At 35.5% G+C, this 18,630-nt stretch overlaps 2 protein-coding genes and 1 long non-coding RNA gene across 4 annotated transcripts; 1 reads left to right on the top strand and 2 right to left on the bottom strand.

Annotated features, from left to right (window-relative positions):
- Positions 1-715: 715 nt before the first annotated feature.
- Positions 716-3,232, top strand: LOC104742376 (uncharacterized). Of its 2 annotated transcripts, XM_087482964.1 has the most exons (7): positions 716-876; positions 959-1,223; positions 1,317-1,413; positions 1,518-1,642; positions 1,723-1,807; positions 1,920-2,054; positions 2,143-2,460. In XM_087482964.1, the coding sequence occupies exons 1-6, from the start codon at positions 820-822 to the stop codon at positions 1,942-1,944; spliced, it is 654 nt and encodes a 217-aa protein (XP_087339090.1). In that variant the 5' UTR covers positions 716-819; the 3' UTR covers positions 1,945-2,054; positions 2,143-2,460. The 2 variants fall into 2 exon arrangements, with proteins under 2 accessions (XP_087339090.1, XP_019091495.1); XM_019235950.2 differs by lacking the exons at positions 716-876; positions 959-1,223; positions 1,317-1,413; positions 1,518-1,642; positions 1,723-1,807 and adding exons at positions 2,567-2,779; positions 2,863-3,232 and having other exon boundaries at positions 2,042-2,054; positions 2,143-2,274; positions 2,346-2,469.
- A 5,754-nt stretch (positions 3,233-8,986) lies between these two features.
- On the bottom strand, positions 8,987-10,144 carry LOC104743960 (F-box/LRR-repeat/kelch-repeat protein At1g09650-like). Its single transcript, XM_010464987.1, has one exon. The coding sequence runs from the start codon at positions 10,142-10,144 to the stop codon at positions 8,987-8,989; it is 1,158 nt and encodes a 385-aa protein (XP_010463289.1).
- Positions 10,145-12,653: 2,509 nt separating this feature from the next.
- Positions 12,654-18,281, bottom strand: LOC104742377 (uncharacterized). Its single transcript, XR_760522.3, has 5 exons — positions 17,998-18,281; positions 13,963-14,095; positions 13,593-13,880; positions 13,301-13,507; positions 12,654-13,212 (listed from the first exon to the last, which is right to left on the bottom strand). It is a non-coding gene; the product is annotated as an uncharacterized LOC104742377 (long non-coding RNA).
- Between the last annotated feature and the right edge of the window lie 349 nt (positions 18,282-18,630).

An 18,630-nucleotide genomic window follows, 5' to 3' on the forward strand; every position in this document is an offset into this window, starting at 1 on the left:
AACTGTTTTCAAAAAATACTAAAATATTAAAAGTACCTGTTCCAAAGTGGAGACTTACTTCACGAAATATATAAAGTCTCCATTTGAATATTTAATTTATATAGTTAGTGTAAATTATCCTTCTCAAAACCTCTCAAAATATTTTTAAAATATCTAAAATTCTTTTAATATACATCTCATATCCTTACTATATTAATTGAGAAGTACAAAATTAAAACTAACCTTGAAAACTGTAAAAAATTACATACAATTGCCATTACAAATTGTTAAATAATGGGTAAAATTGTTGAGGGCATAAAAGAAAATTATCCTACTATTAATTGTTAATTATCCTAGAATAATCAAGATATTATGCCGTGATTTTTAAGTCCTAAAAATCGCTAATACATGGATAAAATCGATTATAGTGGGATACACTAACCAAATATTCCAAACCAAAAAATATCCCCTTAACAAAATCCCATAAAATATCCATGTAAGATACTACTCAATATCATAAACTCCCGATCAATTATTTGCTTAACCAAAAATAAGATTACACGGATAAGATTTACATAACTAAAAAGAAGAATATACTCTTAAAAAGAACAAATACCGTATCGTTTTTAAAAATACTCACAATAATATCACGATCCTAACCAAATAATCATCCTCAACCCTATAAATACAATAGTCTATTCTCTTTAACACCATCATTCAATCCCGTCTTCAAACATTTACTAAAAAACTTAGCTACAAACATGTTATCCTTGCCATTACCTTTCACACCTTTGAAACAACTGAAGCCTTTTAAGAATTCATGGCGTATACGCAATCTTAATGCAATCTTCGCTTACTGCCAGTGAAACCATGGAGTTCATCTTAGTGGATGAAGCTGTATGTTATTTCATCATATATTCAAATTATTATTATCTTCTCATTATTGTCTTATTTAACAAATTTTTCCCAAAACATATAGGGTGATCGGATGGGAGCTGTAGTCAAAAAGGACTTGATCCAAAAATTCGAGAATGGAGCTTCTGAGGGGTCGTGGAAAATCATCCAAAACTTTGGACTAAATCCATCAACTGGTCAATATAGGGTTACAGACGAACGCTATAAGATCAGTTTCCAAACCGCTACTACCATGACCCCTACTGATGATGTCTCTAATGATCTATTCCTAAGATTTGCAAAATTCGATCAAATTCTTGCTGGAACTCTTAACACAAACGTGTTAGTTGGTGAGTGTTATTTGTTTCCTTACTAATTCATTCATTTGTTTGTTTATGTGATGACTTACTAACTATTTATGTATATTGCCAATAATTTATTAGATGTCATCGGTCAAGTGGTTCATTGTGGAGAACTGCAAGTCGTTAATGCCTCAAACTCAATAAAAACTAAGATTGACTTCCAAATGAGGGACGAGAAGTATGTCTTTCCCTTATTTATGTCCTCTATTTTTAACTTAATAAAATATAATTATACGTAACGGTTTAGATCATTAACTGCTATCCCATTTTTTTTTTTTTCAGTGAGAATCTAATGCCTACTACACTATGGGACAATTTTGCTGAAATGCTCCACGCAGCTTGCCAAGAAACAGAGGATGGAATTGTGATCTGTGTCATTCGATTTGCTAAGTTAGGTCTTTATAAAGGTACTTTTTTAGGCAATTCTTAACTACGTTCTCTTTATTAAAAAAACTTAATTATTATTGTAAATATATATATCACGCAGATATCAGGAGTGTGTCTAACGCTTTCAATAGCTCACAAGTCTTAATTAATCCGAAACTACAAGAAATCGAGAGTTTCAAAAACAGGTATATACCCAAAAACTATATTTAGTGAACTATAATATATATATATATATATATATATTGGTGCTATTAACCTTATTTTGTTTTTCTTTTTAATTAAAATAAAAAATAAAAGACTTCCAAAAGATGGACTGGACTAGCTTTAACTATCACCAAGGCTGTAAAAAGGGTCGTGCCTAAGAAAGAAAAAAATGATGCATTCCTACAGTATCCAGCTAGAACAATAGCTGAGTTAATCTCAATCGAAGAGGTAATATAACAGTATGTCATTTTTATTGTTAATGTTTTAAAGGATAAAATGATAGTCCTTACTAATTAGAGTAAATTGATCCAACCAGATAAGTATGTGTCGGATCTATTGTACAATCTATCAAAGTAGAAGCTATTAAAGCGGAAGGTGTCGATGAACCACCAAAGCCAAAGTTTTGGTGCGAGATTTGTAACAACTACTCTAAGTCTGTTGTTCCTAAGTAAGTCATCACATATATCCAATCAATAATTTACATTTATTACAACAGTTATCCTAATAAATACTTTGTAGGTACAAGCTACACGTTCATATCATGGACAACACCGGGAAATCCAAATGTATGTTTTTTGACAGTTTTGTTAAAACTATGATTGGATTCTCCGCAACAGAGTTACTTGGGGGTTCCTTGGATGAGGTATGTTATTTAGTAAGGACATATATTGTACTATAATATATATCTGTTGTACAATGTTATATTTTACAATTGAGTTTATATGTTTTTGTGATACTAGCTAGAGGATCCAGAAAATGTGCCTGACCCAATAAAGAATTTGATTGGGAAGACATTCCAATTATGTCTTGCTATTGGAAAGGAGAACATTTACGGCCGTTATGATACATACAAAGTTGCCAAGGTTTGGTCAGATGTTGATATGGGGTGGGCGATTAACAGTGAAGGGTCTGAATCTTCCGTTGACGCAAATACAATTCCTTCTGCTAACGAGGTTCCGTTTACTTTTGGTTTGCATGTTTCATCATTATCTCCAACATTTGAATAACAGAGACAAAATATATTTGTACAATTCAGGAAGTATTGATGATCACTAACAGTGCTGGTGACCCTGAAGTTGGTATGTACGCCAGCTCAACGCCATCATCGAAACGTAAATCAGATGACAGTTCAGATGGGAGTGATAAAAAATCTACGACTAAGAAGCAATGCCCAGCCATCCCTAAGATGCCAACTCTTGATGATAAGAAAGATGAGAGTCCCAATGAAGGATCAGTTGTTGGAGTGGCCAAGGAAGAGGATGTCAAGAACGGAGGGACTAAGTAAGCATCATGTTGTATTCACCTCCTCAACGTTACAGAAATTTGACTACAGCTCGGTTTAAGTTTTTTTGGTTTTTATTACAGTTACTAGGATTTCCTTTTATTTTCCCAATTCAATAAGGATGTTGTTTCCAGTTATTTTTAATAATAAATCAAGAGTAACGTTGAAAAAGTGAATGTGAACAAATCTCTCTTCTACGAACAATTTAAAATATTAATATAATACAAATTGTTACTGGTCAAAATAAAATAAATAATATTTTTGTATGCAAAATTGGATATAAATTAGTATTATTAACTTAAAAATCTATATAAATGTTCAGATATTACTTCATTTGCGTTTGCTCGAAATAATAATTGTCTTTAATTACCCGCATTCAATTTAATAGATTTTTGTCAATTTACACAAAATATTATTGCTGGGGAAAATAAAATTAAATAATATTTTTGGAACTGAAATTTATATCCAATTAGTATGCAAAATTGAAATGTATATATACATGTGAAAACTAGGAGATATCTATTCTAAATAGCCACAACTATTTGTTCTTGTCCCGACTCCCGACAGATAGAGTCAAATTATATAAAGAAAACTGGCATAACTAATTATAAGAATAAAAGAAAAGGGAAGAACAAGCGTCTTTATTGATTTCCAACAAAAACTCAAAGATTACAAAGGTTTTCTAGCTTGTTTGATGAACAAGCTAGTAGTGTTTCTTAAGAACAATTGAGCACATTGGATTCATAGAGTATTCTTAAAAGAAAATAAGAATCAATAATGTCCAAAATTTTCGTCTTATTACATAAGATTGTCACTTAAATAGCATAAAGATAAATGTGTAGCTATAAAGAAAGAAAAGAAGATAAACACAGTATGTGATAGGCCTTACTTAATTTTTCTAATTTTGTCACTTCTTTTTTTTTTTTTTAATTTAATGTTAAATTATATTCAAAAGAAAAATAGAACTGTTTTACAACTTGTGCAACTTAATTTGAAAAAGACAAATAATTGAGAATCTCTTAACCATACACCCTAGCCACGAGATTGTAACCAAAGCTGAAACACTTCATCATAACGCCGATCACCTAGTTGGCCAATAGCTAAGAGTTGATCCTTAACTTGTCGATCAAGCCACTCGATTAGTGCTGATGCAGGCTTTGGCGCATCACCATGGCGACGTCCATTTCGCTCCCTCCAAAGCATGTAAGTGACAGCTTGGAAAACATACCGGACGAGGAATCCCTCCACAAGTGGGATGTGTGGGTTTGAAATATAATCAAGTAGGATAGACCAGTCAGTAGTGTAGTGTGCCTTAAGCAGACCTTTAGCAAGAGCTGACCAGACTGCAGAGGCATAGTCACACACAAAAAACAAGTGATCCCTCGTTTCCATGGCAAGTTGACAGAAAGTACAAGTACCAGCCGACCCCCCGTTCCAAGCAATCATACGCGCCCCTGTCGCGAGACGATCAAGAGCAGCCAGCCATACACAGAAGGACAATTTTGGAGTCGCATGACCAAACCAGACCCCCCTATGCCACGCTACCACATGTGTTGTCGTACGTATGTGGTTCCAAGTATCCCTAGTAATGAATTTGGGACGAAACACATCATTTTTCCCACGCCAGACTACTCTGTCTTCTCCCTACTGCCGGTTTTGACTGGACTGAAGCAAAGCAGCCTCAATCGCTGTTAGATGATCTGCACTGTGACGTCGACGTCGCCGTTGAGCCCAGGCCTCCGCTAGAGAACTCTGCCAAGGTATCCCAAACTCTACTACTCCTCTGTCCCCCACAACCTCCGCAAGCATCCCCATACCAGACCAATCGTCAAACCAGAAAGATATGCGGTCACCATTACCAACTTCGACCTTACAAAACGTTTTAGCCACGTCCCTGTATTTCAGGAGCTTTGTCCAAATCCAAGACCCAAGAGAGGAGTTACTCTTCACTGACCAGAAAGAGGCGTCCTGTAACAAATTGGTATGCGACCATTTTACCCACAGAGAATCTCCATGAGATACTAACCTCCATATCAGCTTCAAACAACAAACCTTGTTTGCCTCATGGAGAGATCTTAACCCAAGTCCACCTTCATTTCGTGGCTTACACAGCACCTCCCAAGCAACCTTTGCCTTTCGCACATTCATCTCTGCGCCAGACCAAAGAAAAGCTGAACACATAGAGTTAATCTCCGCAATACACGCACTCGGCAAACGATAGGCCGCCATCCGAAAATTGCAGACACTCCAAAGAACAGAGGAAATCAAATTGAACCGACCAGCAAAAGAGAGATAGCAAGCTGTCCATGAACCAATTCGTTTTCGAAGCTGCTCCACCAGCGGCAAACAGTCAGCAGAGGTGAGCCGTTTTGTGACTAGAGGGAGCCCCAAATAGCGAACCGGGAGTGAACCAACCGCAAATGGGAAACGCTCCGTGTCAAGATGTTCTGCATTACCAGCCATATATAGTGTTGATTTATCCATACTAATCGACAAACCTGACATTTTGGCAAACTGAGTAAACACGGTGACAACTCCCTCTATAGACCGTACCTTGCCATCCGACAAAACCATGAGATCGTCGGCGAAGCTTAAATGGGTGAGACCAAGAATTTTACATCGTGGATGGAACCCAAACACACGTTCACCGGCAGCCTTGTCTAGGAGCTTAGATAAAACATCCATACAGATGACGAATAAATACGGTGAGAGAGAACAGCCCTGACGAAGACCCCTAGAGCTTTGAAAAAAACCAGCCAGCTCACCATTAACTTGCACTGAGAACGAAGCTGTTGTAACACATAGCATTATCCAGTGGATGAACAAAGGAGGAAACTGCAACGCAGTTAGAATCTTGGACAGAAAAGACCATTGAACAGAATTAAATGCTTTGGATATATCAATCTTTATAGCACAACAACCAGAGAGGGCCTCCTTATGATAATTTTTAACCAGCTCAGTAGCAAGAAGCACGTTCTCAATCAGCAGACGATCCTTGACAAAAGCAGATTGATTTGCAGACACAAACTTAGGCAACACCCTCTTGAGCCTGTTAGCGATGATCTTCGAAATTACTTTATATAGCACATTACAACATGAGATGGGCCGATAATCTTTCATTTCCATAGCAGAAACCATCTTAGGGATTAAGGCTAGTATTGTAGAATTTGTACCTTTGGGCAAGAAACCTTTGGCGAAGAAAGATTGTACAGCTAAGACGAACTCAGTTCCCAACAGATCCCATGTCGTTTAAAAAAATTCTGAGGTGAAACCATCAGGCCTCGACGATTTCTCATTCGGCATTGAAAAAAGAACCTGCCTCACTTCCTCACCAGTTACTTCCCGAGTTAAAATTTGTTGATCAATGCTAGAGCAGCGGAACGACAACAGGTGCTCAAGTTCATCAACCGTGGATCCCTCAAACTCACTGGGAATGAACTGCAAGAACTATCTAAAGTGTCGTTCTGCCTCATCCTTAATCTCGTCAGCATTTGTAACCACCCTTCCATCAGCACAATGGATCTCCTTGATAGAATTCTGTGCAACCCGAGTTGCAGCTGCTCTGTGAAATGCTTTGTTGTTCTTATCACCTACCTTCAACCAGTGTAACTTCGACCGCTGCTTTAGAAATTTCTCTTCTAGGCCCGCCAAATGATCCCATCAAAGATAGGCTGCATTCTCCTCCTCCATTGTTAGTAGTGACGGATTAGTCAAATTTGCCTGCTGTTTTTGACACAGGAGATCAAAAGCTTGCCTCGTCCTTAATACCAGATTACCAAGACGGCGCTTAGCTAGGGAACGGAGAGCTGGTTTGAGAGCCTTAAGTTTCTTGGTGAACCGAAACAAAGTTGACGTAGACAGAAACAAAGGTGATGTGCCCTGCCAATAATCTCTTACTAGCGGGAGAAACTCCTCCATCTCAGTCATGACATTGACAAACTTAAAAGGTTTACGCCTACGACCTTGAGTGTCACTCTGCACCATAATCCGGCAGTTTAAATGATCTGAACAACCCCCTGCTGCAAAAACGTTGTAAGCTTGTGGATACATCCTTGCCCAAGTGGCATTCACCATCACATGATCAAGCTTTTTCAGAATTAAGTCATCTTCCCGCTTATTACACCATGTAAAAAGTGGTCCCTGCCAGGCCATATCAGAGAGAGAACAATGGTTAACAACTGACAGGAATCCCGCATTCCTCCAGTGATTATCGGATTGTCATCGACTCTCGAGTGTTCCTGCATATCTAAGGTTTCATTAAAATCTCCAAATAATATCCAAGGCTTATTTTGGAATATAGGGGAATCATGGTGATCTTTTATCTCCCGCCATAACACTTTACGAGCCTCCACTGTATTTAAACCATATATGAACGAACAGAAAAACTCCTCTGTTCGATCATCAAGTTTCACTGAGCACGTTATCATCTGCTCACTTTTATAGAAAGAATCCATCCTCACATCATCCTTTCATAGCACCCAAATACGTCCCCGAGGACTATACTCATAGTTCGTTAAGACAGACCATCCAGGAAACAACCGACTCCCCAACCGCTGAGCCTTTCTTTCCCGAACCCGAGTTTCCAGCAAACACCCAAACTTAAACTTATTACCCTCCACCCACTGCTTGATAACTGAATGCTTAGAGGTTTTATTCAAACCACGCACATTCTAGCGGAAACCTGACATTAATGTTTGATTTGAGGTTTCTTACTCTGATCTCTAGGAGGATCCATAGCAGAATGAGTAGGAAGAGTTGAGATTTGTTTATTGACTGATTTTGTTCCGCGAAGTAAATAAGTCCTCACAGGTACACCGGATTGTTGGCCGCGTTTTACCACAGCTCCTGCATCTCCTGTCTGACGTATGGTGACATTTGAGGCATCAGAGCAACTTACAGTGGATACCTCCCCTGCAGTCATTGCTTTTCCCGGTTCAACCTCCTCTAACAGCTCTGTTTCTTCCCCCAAAACAGAGTATGAAGTCGTCAACATAGAGACAACACCAAGATTAGGGGCTGCTGATTGTTTTCTCGGGCTGATACGACTTGTTTTAGGTGTGATCCATTCCTCCCCCGGTGGATCCTCTCTTGGGATCGGCGAAGAGGCTGTTTGAATCTGCGGAATCTCAACTACGGCTAGTGGCGGACAAATCTCACCAGTGGTGGACGGTGGTGGAACTCGCTTATCATTAGCAGAAGCCTCATCCCCCGCATCCTTAGAGGTGGACGGCGGCAAAACTTGTTTTTCAGGCGCAGAGACCTCATCCCCCACAGCCTTAGAGGTGGACTGCGGCAAAACATGCATATCAAGAGCAGAAACCTCAGAGGATAAACAAGTTGCAACAAGATGACCCCATTTCTTACAACGAGAGCATCTTGGTGGTAACCAAGGGTAGCTATATGTTATGACTGACTCCAATTCCCCCTCTTCTTCTCCCGTGAAAACATACTCCCGAGGTAACTCTTTAGTCAAATCTGCGTGCACCATAACTTGAGCCTCATCAAACGAGGCACACGCCTCAGTTTTTGGATGCAACCTAATAGGCTGACCTACTGCACTGGACCGGGTCACTTCATGTCATAAAGAAACAGACCGAGTCTGTTTGATTTTAATTAGTGACGTTCACATAGTACAAATCTCCAACAACATTAGTGGAGACAAAGAGAGGATTTGTTGGTTTTCTTTCTCAATTTTACCAGTTAAATGAAAAAAAAAAAAGAAAAAAAAAAAAAGAGTTTTGATAAGGAAAAATTGAGTAGATATAAAAATAGGAGTTGCCATCAACAGGCCCATGAAAGTTACTAGACAATAAGTCAATAACCTCCTGCTATATATGTGGAAAAAAAACAAAAAAAAAAACAAAGTTAAAAGAGAGTTTTATGGAAGAGTGATTAAGCTTTCCGAAAAAGAAATGGCACCTACCAAATAACGAGGGTTGAAAATCTCACCATACGAATTTAAACGATAATTGAATATCACAAGCTTCCGGTCGTGGTCGCTGTCATCATAAAGCAATAACCGGTTGTTGAAAAGTGATGCGACGGGTGGTATTGGAAAAATATTCTCCTCTTCAATACAAGAGAGAGTTGCACGGAGATTTATGGAGAAAGTTTTGTGCCATGTCATATTGTCTTGATTTAACGACCATATAGTTTGTGTGTTTCCCTTATCCTCCGATAAGCATAGGCGGTCATTCAAAGTGCACATCGAGATCCGTGGATGAGGTGCATGGGCAACCGGTATGTTGGCCATTACCGTAAAAGTTTCAGTGTGAAGATCGAAAGCTAAGACTTGTGTTTCTGTGACTGCATCAATAAACCAATGGAGGGATCCATGTGCGTGAGCCGGGACTTTCTGACGTAGCATTGGATGAGGAGAAGAAACAATCACATCATACCTCCAAGTGTTGTTGGTGTCGAAAGAGAAAATCTCGCACGTATTAGTTTGGCCGTCGTATAGGTCTACGCAGTGAGAGTTATATAACCAAACCAACTTGTATATTCCCGTGATATTGTCTTTACCGAATCCTGGATAACCCACAAAAAACTGGTTCTTTGTATCACGAAAAAATGCTTGACATCTCGCCTCGGGAAGTCTACGGTACCATCTAGTTGTGGGATTGACCACATACATAAAGGTTTCTGAATATATGCAAGTCAGACCGTCGCAACTCCGTGTACTTCTTAGCATGTATGATCTAGTCGTTGTATCGACAGGGTATTGAGTATGGGTCTCAAACGAAACTGACGCTGCTCCCACACTCAATGTCCTAAGAGAAGCTAATTTTGTGCCTTGGTCAAGCCTAGGATGGCATACCAGGATACTCGGGTCTCGAGATTTCTGCTCATGTCTTAGATGTCTCTTCTGGAAACGCCGGGATTCGATTTCCCTTCTCCATAGTTTGGAAACTGCTTTGAATCTCAATAGTGATTTCACCGGAAGTTTCTCAAGTATCTCTCCCACCACATCTTGGGGTAATTCTACAAAGCTCGTGTTGCTGATAATGTCATCCACGTCTCTCTTTCTTTTAGGCATCGTCGTTCAAGCAAAAACAAGCGTGTCAGTATGTGTGTAGGTTTTTGAGTTTCTTCTTATGATCAGACTACGGAAGGTTTTTTCAACTTCCGGAGTAAGGTTTTATATACACAGAATATTATAAATATTCTAATTAAATCTTATTCCAAATCCTACTTATATTCGAATCCTAATATTCTGTGTCCTACTATAATATTGATTGGCACGAGTTTAATTTCCTAAAGAAATATGTATATATTGTGTGTTTTGTTTTTTTCCTTTTTTCCGACGTGATATTCCATTTTTTTTTCTCCAGCCTAATATACCTCGGGACAATTTTTTTGTATTTTACTTTTATATATAAACTTTATGATTTTGTATTATGAATAGATTAAATTTTTTGAATTGATACATGTTACAGCATTATATAAAGTATATAGATTATGGTAACATCTATACTATTAACTAGATTAGGACCCGCGGTACACCGCGGAGCAAATTATTTATAATTAAAACATTTAAATTATAAGTTGTTTTTATTGGTTAAATAATTGTAGAATAATTGTTAATTTTATAGTTTAAACCATACAATACCTTAATATAATTTATTTTTTACATAATATTTATTTAATCAATTTAATTAGATATGTCTATTCTCTGATACCAATAGTGTTAACAAACTAATGAAATAATATTTTATCCGTGTAACACCGAATTAATGATATTTTCAATTTATATAAATATCGACAAAACCCGTCCCGCTATATAATCGCGTTCCGAGATATTTTAACTCGCACTATATCATCTTAATTTTTAATATTTATTTTTGTTGTATTATAAATATTAGATTGAGTTGATATGTTATTTATTAAGATTGTAACCATTTACATTTTATAAGATTGACGTTTCTTATAAAAATTAATATATATTATTAAATTTTTAAAGGCCTTCTAAATTTTTTAAAAGTTGAAATATTTATAATATTTAAACTTTTTTAAAAGTTGAAATATATATAATATTTAAACTTTTTTATAAAGTTTAAATATTTATAATATTTAAAACTTCGTAAACTTTTAAATATTATTAATATTTTATAAAGTTTAACTTTCTAAAAATATAAATATTTATACGTTTTATAAAATATAAATATTTCTAATATTTAACTTTTTAAAAATTTAATTAATGAATTTTGAAAAAATATTTAAAATAAAGAACTGGAATAAACCAAATAAAAGTTTTTTTAAGTTTGAATGCCTGATAAATTAAGCTTTCTACTCATTTGTATTCCGAATCAATTTGGTCTTTTTTATAATATGACTCTGAACTATTGCCTAATTTTTTAGGCGAAGTGAGATATTGTACCCGTATTTTTTTTAGTCATCTATTAAGTAATATATGTCCGTTTTAAAAAATATTATTACATCATATGCAAGAAAAAAATCACAATTTTTATTAACTAAATGTATTATAGAATAATTCAAGATAATTTAAATATAAATTCAAATAAAAATGAAAGAGAATCATATATTTATGTTTAAATGAAGTAGAACAGATTTCCTTATTTTTTAAATCTTACCAATAATTAATTTTGAAACTTTTGGTAACTAATATTAAAGTAATTGCATTAAATGCAAAAACTTTCCAAAAAATATTTTTGAGTAAAAACTGCTGCAAAAATACTAGTATAGATTGGAAAGCACACTTAGGGATTTTAAAAAAAAATTATTCATGACATACAATGCCTCTACGATTAACAAAAAATAAGAAGAAGAAAAAATATATGAGGACAACATGGTAATCTAAAAGAAGTAATGGGACGCGGATCCTTAGTTGTAAGTATTTATCTTATTTGGATCCTGTTTAGAATACAATCGTTTCCAAACAGATTCTTTTACAAAGACCTGTGAAAAAATTATGTAAATTATTATGGAGATAAATATGTTAATTTATCACAAACAAAATATTATGTTACGGAAAATTAGAAACCAACCATAGCAACACTCTTTCACATCAAAACCTCCATAAATCTGAATATCCGCAAAATGCCGTTTATGGCAACAAACCAATCTCGAAATACAATAATAATTATGAATAGATTAAGGGGAAGGTATTACAAAAAAACAGGTGATTTACGACTGCACTAATAGTCGCTAAATCACACATAACGACTAAGTTACGACTAATAACTGTTGTCGTAAATCTATAGTCGGTAAGGAAATTCAATTGTAACATAGTCGGTAAATAGCGATAATCTTACGACTATGGCACGTTGTCGTAATTTAGTCGTTACTATTTACAACTATTTGATGACTATGTTACGACTTAAAAAATATTGACAGAAATATTTTACGACTAGTTTGAGAATAGTTGTGAATTCGTCATTAAATTATGCGACTCTGTGGCTACTATTGGACGACTATTTGATGACTATGTTACGACGACTTTAAGCCAGATTTAATGACTGGTTTGACGACTATAGTGATTAAAATCATAATCTTTTTTTGTTTTGTTTTTTAAATTGAATTACTAATGAAACAGAAACCTAAAATTCACATTTTTAATACCCAAAAGTTCACCACAATAGTAATATGTTCACCACATTAGCAATTACAAAAAGAGAACCAAAACGATCAATCGAAAAATATGATTGACACATCATCCCAAAGTGACAAGTTCATAGTAACCAAAAGAGAACCTAAACCATAATAAGTGGCCTAAGAAGTAACCTAAGTAGGAGCTGTTATCTGTGTTGGAGAGGTGGTGGATGCGTAACTTGATTCAGACTCTTGGAATTCGACAAAGGTTGGACACATCGTACGCATGAACTTTTCCAAGTTCTCTATCTTCTTCTCTTGGTCAGCCACAACTTTGGAGTGTTCTGCTTCACGAGCAGCAATCTCAGCATCACGTTTTGTAGTATAGGCAACTTGTTCTTCAATTATACGATGAGATTCCTTCACTTGCTCTTGCAATGCTACAAACGATGACGACTCTCCTTGTTGATAGCTCTTGTCATTGAGAAGATCCTGAAGATGATCCTTGAGGCTTCCAAGTCCAAAAAGATTACCTCGTGAATCCTTCTCAGTGGACTTAGAAAAGAAAAAACTGAAACGGTTAGTTCTGAAAATGAAAGTTTTGAAGACTCTTTAATTATATATTGTGAAAATGGTAATTTACCTGAAGAAAGATGACCATATAATCTTCTGCTGTGAGCTAATGAGCTCGTGAAGGATCTGACTCGATCTCAGATATCTTAGCTTGTAAGTTTTTCTCATAAGTTGAGAAGATCTTCTTGGCTTTTCGATCGACATACGTAGCATCTGGCCTTGTATGTGTCTCTTTGAAAACCTCACTAAGACTCACAGGTCTCCCAAGTTTCTCTTCCTGGAATGTTACAAAAACAAAAAAAGGTTAAGACATAAGTTGAAGTTACAAAAAAAAGGTTAAGACATAAGTTAAAGTTACTCACCAAGCCTTGTTTGACTTGTTGATATGATGTTGGCCCAGATAAGTGCGAGTGTGGACCGAGACCATTACGTTCTGACATACTAGCATTGGAATAGATTCGACTCCTTTCTTGTGCTTCTTCAGTATCCCACTACGCAACCATTCTTTTCTAGAGTTCACTCGCGATCCATTTAGGTTGCCCTCGACTAGTCCTAGCGTCGCTTACCATATTTTTCATCCGGCGTTGACATATCTCATAGAAAAAATGTTGCACTGTCCCTGTTATCAATGGATCTCAAGTGTGTGTTTTCTAGGTAAAAAGAAAATAGAATTAAGTTAGTGATAAACAACAATTAAAACCTGTCTGTGAATGATATAACAGAAAACTATACCGCAAACTCAAGAAAGTATCTTTCTCGTCTATCCGGAGGTACACATGACCAATTATAGTATGGACCATCAAATTTGTTTGTAAAAACCTTTGTAATCTTCCGCACCAGTTGTGATTTGGCATCAAGAGTAAACCTCATAACATAATAATCAAGTCAGAATTGGGAATGACAAAACAATAAACTTTAGTTCATGACAAAAACACATACACTCGACAAAACACATATATTCGACAAAACAATAAACAATAGTTCATAAACAATAAACAATAGTTCATGACAATAAACAATAGTTCATGACAAAACATATACTCTACTAACTGATGAGAGACTTGGGAATGACAAAACAATAAATAATAGTGAATGACAAAACACATATACTCGACAAAACAATTAACAATAGTTCATGGAGTCCACACATATTCTCTAATCTAGAAGCAACTCTAATATAGAAGCAACTCTAATCTAGAAGCAACTCTAACATGTTCTGAGCTGGAGATACAAACGTGTTTACATACCAAGTTGTGTTAGGCTTCGGTTCCGGAGAGAGGACAGTGGTAAAAGTATGAAGGTCCGGTACCATAAGTATGGCGTTAAGAGCCCTCAACGTGTCTTCCTGGAGTTCCGGCAACACTGGATCAGACTCGTCGAAGTTGTTACCTTGAGAAGAAGGAGCATGAGAGTTCTGAGTTGGGGATCTCACAGATTCTTACAAAGGATTCGATCGAATCGGTGGATTGTTCTGAACTTCTGGTAATGACCGAGTTGGTTGGTCATCAACGCTTCGATTCATGGACTTCTGAAATAGGGTCTGTGGGGGTGGATAGTTTCTGACCTGCGATGCGGCTGATGTCGATAGTTGGGGGGAAACGCGGACTTGTTCTTGAGGTGTAGGATTTTGAGCCGCCGGCGTGAAGTTGTATTGAGGTGGTATATGGTTGACTTTTCTCACCTTCGACGGAGGGTTAGAGCCACCGGGTCTGAGAGGAGCGTTGGGGACAACATTCCTCTTTCGTCCAGGCTTCTTAAGAGGAGGCATCGTGAGAATCGGCAGGAGGAAGATGAAGGATGGTGAGAAATAAGATTGGGAGATTAGAGTTTCGGCGATCGAAGATTGAGAGATTGAGAGAATCGGAGGATGGTGAGAAATGAGAGATTAGGGTTGAAAAATTAGGGTTATCTCGTTTGTTAGGGTTATGGGCTGGACCGCGTAAATGGATTCCCGAGTTTAATTAACCCAAAATGTTTTAAACTTAGTCGCTTATTAGTCGTGGATTAGTTGGTGCAAAATGATCCAATTGGGCTTGTTTTGGAGTCCAAAATCTGGTCCAACACGTAATAACCATGTTTAAACCCAATATTTTGAATTTAGTCACTTGTTTGTGGCCAATCAGTACCCAAAATTAATTTTATAAAAAAATATAATTTAATTTACTTTACATATTATTTAAAGCATACTACTTATATATACACTACATAATATATTGATCACTTTAAATTTACAAAATATTACTTACATATATACTTACTATAATAAAAATTACATTTTCTATTTTTAAATTAAAATTACATTTATGACTTAGCATAAATGAAGATACTAATTTTAAAAATTCAGACCTACTGATTCATACACATTTTCTTGAGCTTCACCTTCATAGGTAATTTTTTACTTTGCAATCAATTCACATCTGCACTAATAGAAAACAAAAGCTCAAGTCTAAACAATTAATAATTAATTAAGACATGGTGCACCTAAAATTATATAACAATAAGTATAGATATGGTAAAGCAAGCATAAAAAAAAATGATATTACTTACATAGATTTTGTTTGTACCTTTGAAAATGAGAATAATATGAGAATGCCATAACATGATGATTGTTTTATGGTTTATATTTGAAGAATGCCAAAACATTAGTCGCTACTTAGTAGCCAAATTACCGACTAATTGGCATAGTCGCTACTTAGTGGGCAAATTAGCTACTTTGGTGCAACAAAATTAAGTTCTTTTAGTTTAGTCATATAATGGTCGTGAATCAACGACTACAATACCGACTATTGTATTTGGTCGGCAAATAACATCTGAGTTACGACTAAAGTTACGCAGTTGTAACTTGGTCGTAAGATAGTTGGCAAGTAGTCGGGAAATTAAGCGACTACGTATTTAGTCACCAAACGTAGTCGTAAATACCCTGTTTTCTTGTAGTGTTAGTTTGAGATTTTTAATGACGTTAAATAAAATCATTGAAAGTATAAAATGAAAAATTATAAGGGATTGCTTAGAAAGTTTTTTAAAATTTTGCTGACTTTTTTTCCTAATCTTGTAAAATCTTTTATAAAATCTTGCAAACTTTCTCAAAAAATATTGCATAATATTTTCTTGTTTATTCAACTCTTTTGTCAAAAAAAGAGATAAAAAAATATAAAGAAAAAGAGAGAAAGAGACTCGGAGGAGGATATGGTGGGAAGTTAAAATCTCCGAAACGTTGTTTTATTACTAGAAGTTTTTTTCATTATCATAAACGTTGGTTCTTTGTCGGTGGTGGTAGAGGAATCTGAACGGGCCATGGTTCTTTCTTGGTGGTGGTGGAGGAATCAGACGTAACGGTTCATTGATCTTGCTCCGTGGTGGTGCTGAAGGAATTGGCATTGAGTTTTATAATTTTCTGGTTCTGTTTTGCTTTGTTTTGATATTTTAGCTTTCGATCATTGCTAAATAATTGTAACTCTGTCTATTTTTTTTTTGGGTATATGAGTTTGGTTGAGATGGGTGGAGTGGTGGAGATATGATGAAAGATGATTAGGAAGACCCACATTGAAAGCCCACGTTCATTGTTTCTTTCATTTTCTACAAAAGAAAAACAAAAAGTCATGGACTATGATTTATAATTCTTTTAATTTGATGAGAGTGTTTACAAGACTTTTTTATGAAGAAAATAATATATAATCCAAAACCAATAACATAATAGTTGAATTCATTAACAATCCAAGATTTTTTTTGTTTTACATGAATAACATAAAAATTTTAATGACTTGATAAAACTCTTAATCCAATAACACTAGATTTATGAACATTTTAGATTAAAATTATTAAAATTCTCTTTGAATCCTAAACCAATACCCCCACTAAGTTTTTGAATTGATACATATGTTACAACATTATATAAAATATATATATATATATTATGGTAACATTATCTATTATATTAAAGCACAAAGTGAAAAGGGCTCACGTTCGCTCTCAGGTACAAATTATCGCTTTGCCATTAATGAAGAATACTCTTGTCGTTGAAGTATTTTGCCTCTGGACGTAAATTTTCCTACTTTTTATATTAAAAATAAATAAAAAAATCGGCTAAATTAATCTAAAAACTCCAAAAATTATTTACAAAATTGTTCTAAGGTACTATAAAAGGATGGCCTTCTAGCATAAGAAGTCATTGATGATTCAACTGAAATGGTGAATCCAACTACCATGGTGATCAAGTTCTAATACTATCTTATATTCTCTACTGATCTGGTCATTGTCTATATGCTACTGTGGTTTATGTATAATTGAATTTTGCCTAATATCAGGTTTCACTCTCCTTGACTTATTTTACAAGAGACTAATGTGTCTACTCTTCTAATGGTGAGGCAACCGAACAATCATCCACCTCTAAGAAGTTGTATGTTCAACCAATATACTTGGAGAAATATGAAAAGGAATTTGGTTTTAAGGTTGCTACTCTTAACTTTGAAGATAAACAACTCAATGATAAAACTTTAAGTTGAGAGTGATGAGAAAGATACATGAATTAAAACAATTCCAGTGAAATAAACAAAACCCACGAATCTTATTCAGAGAAACCACAATAAACCCATGAATTATGAAGTGAAAAAAAAAAAAAACAGAAATACCCAAATCTGTAGGAAACGAAAGGGCTAAAACTTGAATCTTTGAATTTGAAGAAGTAATGGAAAATATAGATGAAATTGAAGGATCAATAACAAAGGAAAATCGAACAAGGGTTGTGTATGCTTGGATTACAAGCAGTACCTTTGAGCATGAACATGGTGGCGACAATGGTGGGAGCTGAGACTTATCTTGAGAAGCACCAGATCTAGTCCGCATAAGAAGTGCCGGAAAAGGCTCGGAGTAACTGTTGGAACCTCATCTTTTATCAATCATGTGCAAGAGAATCAAGCATGAGAAGAAGAGAGTTAGTAAGAATAATTGCAGAAGAAATCATTGAAAGAAGTAAAAGCAAAGAAGAGGAGGAAGACGAAGAGAAGAACAAAGTGTGGTTTTGTGTCAACGAAGAAAGAAAGAGGCAGCAAGTCAAGGCCCAATTGGGTTTCAATAGTTAAAACAAAAACAAAGTCAATGAGTCTGATTGGTAACGTAGCCAAAGCTGTACAGAAAATCTGTAAGCTGAAGCTTTTACGGAATAGTACAAAGCTGTGAGAAAGAACTGTACAGGAAAGCGGTAAAAGAAAAACTGAAAGTAAAGTTTTTAATAAACTTTTTAGTAAAGTTTTTGTGATTGGTAAAAAATGAAAAGTATACAAGTGGTAAAGCTTTGTTTGTGTTACCAATCAACGCCAATGTCTAAGTAGTAAGTGTTTTTACTTTAAATTAGTTAATAATTAATCCTAAAGTAAAGTCTAAAGTACTATTATAGGCGTAATG

Source organism: Camelina sativa, chromosome 14, assembly GCF_030686135.1.
Source record: "Camelina sativa cultivar CO46 ecotype springtype chromosome 14, ASM3068613v1".
Classification (NCBI taxonomy): domain Eukaryota; kingdom Viridiplantae; phylum Streptophyta; class Magnoliopsida; order Brassicales; family Brassicaceae; genus Camelina; species Camelina sativa.